This window comes from Limulus polyphemus, unplaced genomic scaffold, assembly GCF_000517525.1.
Source record: "Limulus polyphemus unplaced genomic scaffold, Limulus_polyphemus-2.1.2 Scaffold831, whole genome shotgun sequence".
NCBI classification, from domain to species: domain Eukaryota; kingdom Metazoa; phylum Arthropoda; class Merostomata; order Xiphosura; family Limulidae; genus Limulus; species Limulus polyphemus.
Genome location: NW_013666441.1, coordinates 64,118 through 70,611, shown reverse-complemented (window position 1 = coordinate 70,611; position 6,494 = coordinate 64,118). Strand labels below are relative to the sequence as shown.

Sequence of the window (6,494 nt, the reverse complement as noted above, 5' to 3'; positions counted from 1 at the left end):
CACTAACGTGACGTTTAGGCAGTTCATTTAACTATTATACGTGATTCTAGAAGACGTTTAAAAACTTATAACTGACTCAAGCTTGAAATTAAAAAAACAACCACAGTAGTCTTAGGATTTTATGTATATTGAAACAACAGGTTAAAGCAATAGGAAAGCAACAAAAACAAAACTCGTAACACTAAGCAGAAGCGTCGGAAAAGGGGCGCTGTAGCACCCACACTTTTACATATTTAACTTATATAGCAACTGTAAATTATATCATTATATTAATTTTCGGGGGGCATGCCCCCAGACCCCCTTACGTTGAGCTGTTTTAAGCAGCTCCTTATATTTTCAATCTCTCATTGTACAATCTGCATTTTTAGCCAAGCACCCTCACTTTGCTACTCTTTCCTACACCACTGCTAAGTGATAAATTTCTACGTGGGAATTATGAAGTGCGTTTTGGTTTTTACAGAGATCTACGTGAGCATATAAACGTGGCAACACTTGTGATAAAATAGGACCTGTACATGTATATTCGCAAACCTAGAAATATCTGAAATCGAACTTGGAACGTCTTGTTCTTCAAGATTTCCTTTAAAAGTAGTTTAGATGAGAAATACAAAGTTACACTTGAAAACTTATTCGCTTTTCAGACATATATATCTGCAGTTCTGAAAGATTCCTGCCATTTATTATTCTAAGGACGTAAAGAGTAAAATGTGGATACAGGAACCGGAACACAGGATTCCTTAAATGTTTCACACTTTCTAAAGAAAAGTAAAAAAAAAACGATCTAGGCAATTAAAAAACAACAACAACATACGTACACAAAAATAACATCTAGATGGTTCGCAGAAATTCTCTATAGTTCCTTATTAAGTAAACAGCTCATAGAATATATAAGTAGTTCACAACCAATCAAAAAATTTACAAAAATATGTATAGTGCACAATCAACTAGATATTTCACGGGCTGGGTGTTTGTGTAGTTCAGAGAACAATTCAAAAGGACGTAGGTAATCCACAGAAACATCTACAGAGTTCTCAACCATCTATACAGTTCTCAGTCATCTATACAGTTCTCAACCATCTATACAGTTCACAACCATCTATACAGTTCTCAACCATCTATAGAGTTCTCAATCATCTATACAGTTCTCAACCATCTATACAGTTCTCAATCATCTATACAGTTCACAATCATCTATACAGTTCACAACCATCTACACAATTTACAACCATCTATGCACTTCACAATCATCTATACAGTTCACAACCATCTGCACAATTCACAACCATCTACACAATTTACAACCATCTATACAGTTCACAACCATCTATACAGTTCACAATCATCTATACAGTTCACAATCATCTACACAACTTACAACCATCTAAATACTTCACAATCATCTACACAATTCACAACCATCTATACAGTTCACAAACATCTACACAATTTACAACCATCTATACAGTTCACAACCATCTATACAGTTCACAATCATCTATACAGTTCACAATCAGCTATACAGTTAACAACCATCTACACAATTTACAACCATCTATACAGTTCACAACCATCTATACAGTTCACAATCATCTACACAGTTCACAACCATCTACACAGTTCACAAACAACTAAATATTTTATAGAACATCTGCGAAATTAGAAACTAACCGGGACAGTTCACAGAATATCTAGTACCGGGACAGTTCACAGAATATCTAGTTCCGGGACAGTTCACAGAATATCTAGTACCGGGACAGTTCACAAAATATCTAGTACCGGGACAGTTCACAGAATATCTAGTTCCGGGACAGTTCACAGAATATCTAGTACCGGGACAGTTCACAGAATATCTAGTACCGGGACAGTTCACAGAATATCTAGTACCGGAACAGTTCACAGAATATCTAGTACCGGGACAGTTCACAGAAGATCTAGTACTGAACCATCTAGTTATTTCATAACCATCAAGGTAGATAACAAAACATATTTGCAATTCTTAACCATTTTGGCAGTTTTAAAAAAAATCTACCCAATTTTCTACCATCTAGACAATTCCAAGAACATTTACGAAATTAAAAACTGAACATTCCACTAAATCTAGGTAGTTCGTCGCCGTGTAAACAGTTGACAATCATTCAAGCAGTTCACATCAAAACTGACAGTTCACAAAACCTTTAGAATTTACGCAATTCGCAACCGTATTGGCTTAAACATCTTTCAATTCACAGAAAGTCTGTGTAATTCACGACCATCTATGCTGTTCGTAATACCCAATCAGTTAATAATCATTCAGATAGTTCATAACCATCTCGGCGCTCCATAGACCAGATGTAGTATGATTATATATAAATAAAAAACATTTTGGCATTTCATAGAACAGATGCAGTATGGTTATATATAAACTATGCTAAATATGAACTTGTGTATTTGTGAGAAAGGTTTCTTCGTGAAGGTTTACAATCCCAATAAAATATCTATCAGTAAAACATTATATTAAGAAAAGATTATTTTGTGGAGGCTATAAAGGATATTTTGAATCAATTGTCTTAGGTATATTTTGGAAGAAACAGCCAAAAAGTCGATGGTCAGGTCCGTGCTATACATATCAGATGTACAGAGAAACGACTCTGGGTTATTCATGTGTCACGTGTCCAATATGTATGGAAATTCGACAGGAATATTTCAGGTAGTAGTACAAGGTGAGATATTTCCAATATGTCTGCTTTCTTTGTCTTTCTGGAAAAATTATAAAAATCTAAAGATATCTCATCACTTTAACTATACTATCTTATATTATGTCCTATCCTGCTGAACAACAGCCTTAAAATCAATTTCTCTGGATTATTACCTTTGAATAATACACTTGGGAAAAACTTGTCACACAAAGTAACTATCTGACTGAATACATTTTCTCGGAAACGTTCGAATCTTTAATGGTATTGTCTTGTTTCGGAGTTGACCAGAAGTAGCTTCACGAAGAACTACAGAACTCTTTCGTACAGAAATATATCTGCATATTATAGTAGAAAGGTAATTCTTAGCATACAACAGACTCTTTTTGACAACTTTTAGACAGTGTCATAGGGCAGCCTTGTTTCTCTGGTAGACAAGATATCTACATAGTTAAAATGATTTAATAGTTTCGTTATTGGGAGCTTCAATGGGCATTACCAATGTAAGTCGTCAATGGAAGAACCTGATGTGTCAGGTCATCATAATTCAAGCGACACCAAGTTTTCAAAACTCCGACTATCAAATAACCTCCCCCTGTTATCATCTAGGTAGACACTAAGTTCAAAAACTCCGACTATTAAGTAATATCCCCCTGTTATTATCTAGGTAGACACTAAGTTTTCAAAACTCCGACTATTAAATAACCTCCCCCTGTTATCATCTAGGTAGACAGGTTTTAAAACTTCAAATATTAAGTAGCCTCCCCCTGTTATCATCTAAGTAGACACTATTTAAAACTTCAAATATTTATCATCTAAATAGACACTAAGTTTAAAAACTCCGACTATTAAGTAGCCTCCCCCTGTTATCATCTAAGTAGACACTATTTAAAACTTCAAATATTTATCATCTAAATAGACACTAAGTTTAAAAACTCTGACTATTAAGTAATATCCCCCTGTTATCATCTAAGTAGACAGTTTTCAAAACTTCAAATATTAAGTAGCCTCCCCCTGTTATCATCTAAGTAGACACTAAGTTTTCAAAACTCCGACTATTAAGTAATATCCCCCTGTTATCATCTAGGTAGACAGTTTTCAAAACCCCGACTGTTAAGTAACCTCCCCCTGTTATCATCTAAGTAGACACTAAGTTTAAAAACTCCGACTATTAAGTAATATCCCCCTGTTATCATCTAAGTAGACAGTTTTTCAAAACTTCAAATATTAAGTAGCCTCCCCCTATTATCATCTAAGTAGACATTAAGTTTTCAAAACTCCGACTATTAAGTAATATCCCCCTGTTATCATCTAAGTAGACAGTTTTCAAAACTTCAAATATTAAGTAGCCTCCCCCTATTATCATCTAAGTAGACATTAAGTTTTCAAAACTCCGACTATTAAGTAAAATCCCCCTGTTATCATCTAGGTAGACAGTTTTCAAAACCCCGACTGTTAAGTAACCTCCCCCTATTATCATTTAGGTTACGACAAACATTCTTTCTTCCTTTCCTATCTCAAATGTCAGTTGAACCCCCCTGTTATCATTTAAATATTAAAGTTCAGAGAATGAAAGCGACATAAGACACATTTAAATGTTTGCTTCTAACGTTGCAGTGTGTTGAGTGAAAATAACATTGTTAGAGTTGTGGTTTCAAGTTTTTAAAAAAATAGTCCTTGTTAATAGCATTAACACTTTTACATTTGTTCAGAATCAAGTACTGATGTACGTATGTTTGCGTGCGAAATTAAGCATGTGTTTTTAAATAAATACGTGTATATGCACACAGAAAAACATATGTGTATTGTTTTATTTTTCAGTATTCACTAGCTATTAAATGATATGATATATTTGTTTACTATAGGTATCGGTTACGATAAATAAAACATAGAATAAAGTACAGATTTTGTTTTCTTTATCCTCTTAATTTTTCCATGGCGGTTCGAAATGAGCAGTGTGTAAAATAGCTTTCCAGATCTGTTCTTTGTCTTTCACAAGTCACAGTCCTATAAGCTTTTCGTTCAATATCAGAACCCATCAGTTGGGCTGGACTATGAGAGACAAAAGATCCCTTTTTTTTTGGTCATTTCATTCCAACCCAAGTGGTTGGCAAGCCATCAGATGATTACGCCCTCTATTTGGTCAAGAGATGTAATGAAACTGACGATTGATAGTGCATAATGGAGGTGTATGTGTACCAATTTCTGAAGACTGGCGTGTAGATGATGTTGGGATTTGTAAATGAAGCTTATTTGTATGTCAGAGACAGAACAATTGAAGGAGAGTAGAACGGAAAATAACCAGGTAAATTTTGCAGTGGAAAGATGGGATCATTCACTGGAAATCAGATAACATACAAGTTTAAGAGATGATTAGCTGGTGGCAAGAATTTTCTTGGAGGATAAACATATCTAGATGGGGATATCAGAAAATATGACACATTCTGATAGAGAAAACACCAATGGACATATTTGATGCGAATGTTACGTAGATGTAAAAATATAGGAGGAAGAGTGATCCTTTGTGGGAATTAGAATATTTAATGTTGTCTGTAGGTTATGTGAAAACTAGAAAAAGGGGTATAAATGATGGGAAAAGCAGGAATCTATGCAGTACGACGACAAGTAATACATGTTCGGACAAAGGGCTTATATGTGTATAAAAGAAGGGGTTAAACTACCCCCAGAAGGTACCTGTTGGGCATAACAAAATATTAAGAAGTTGAGTGATTGATAGTCGTCATTTGGGTTTTCAAGCTAGATATATATTGAAGATGATTAATATTGTCAGAGGTCTGGATGGGAACGTTTTCGAACATTCTCTTTTTAAGACCAAAAGTATTGATTTTGTTTTAGTGGCCTTAAGGGTAAGACACCAGGGACAACTCCTAGCCAAAAATGTATTTACTGCAGCCTGAAGAACTTTATCAAGAGTAACGACAGTCTTACGGGTGGCCACAGAGTAGTAACATCAACAACATAATGAAAAATACAGAAGAGTTGATAGAATGGAGCCTTGAGGAACTCCAGTAGAAATATCAAAGGATCGAGAGAGAGTCCTCTCAAGAGGAATAGTGCATGTTCTAAAATGTGTTCGAAAGGTTTACTGAGGACACTAGTAAGAATGACAGAATGATAAGAACTAACATTTGCCGGAGGTTTATTACGTTTTATGAATAGTAAAGCAATATAATTTCTTCCGAAGTCGGAGTAAAATTCAGAAAGAAGAAGAAAGGCATAAAATGTTGAAAGCAGAAGAAGGAATTTAACGGGAACATGGGCCAAGTGTAGTGTTCCTTCGGGACCAGTTGAAGATCCTAGACTATGATAGGTGAATTCACATAAATATATCATCCAGAACATGTGCTGAACTCGGAGTAAGTTCAGGAAGAAAAATATCAGTCAGGTGAAGAACATACGTTCTATATTCTAACTCGAGAGGATGCTGTTCCGGAATTGTAAAGTTAATTTCATGATATAAAGTAAAAACATTAGCGGAAGAATGCACAGCACCACCAATGATCAGAAGGGGAGCACTTTTGTCCAGTCAGGATACAGCACCACCAATGATAAGTAGGGGGAGCACTTTTGTCCAGTAAGGATACAGCACCACCAATGATAAGAAGGTTAGTACTTTTGTACAGTCAGGATACAGCACCACCAATGATAAGAAAGGAAAGCACTTTTGTCCAGTCAGGATACAGCATCACGAATGATAAAAAGGGGGAGCCCTTTTGTCCAGTCAGGATACAGCACCAGGAATGATAAGAAGGTTAGTACTTTTGCCAGTCAGGATACAGCACCACCAATGATAAGAGAGGG

The 6,494-nt window shown here is 35.4% G+C and overlaps 1 protein-coding gene across 1 annotated transcript in view; it reads left to right on the top strand.

The window, feature by feature from the left end:
* LOC111086080 (Down syndrome cell adhesion molecule homolog) overlaps positions 1 to 6,494 on the top strand; it is a 166,399-nt gene that overhangs the window by 118,401 nt on the left and 41,504 nt on the right. The window contains exon 12 of the mRNA XM_022387543.1: positions 2,551 to 2,699. Within this exon, the coding sequence (XP_022243251.1) occupies positions 2,551 to 2,699 (149 nt within the window). The remainder of the gene's footprint in view (positions 1 to 2,550; positions 2,700 to 6,494) is intronic.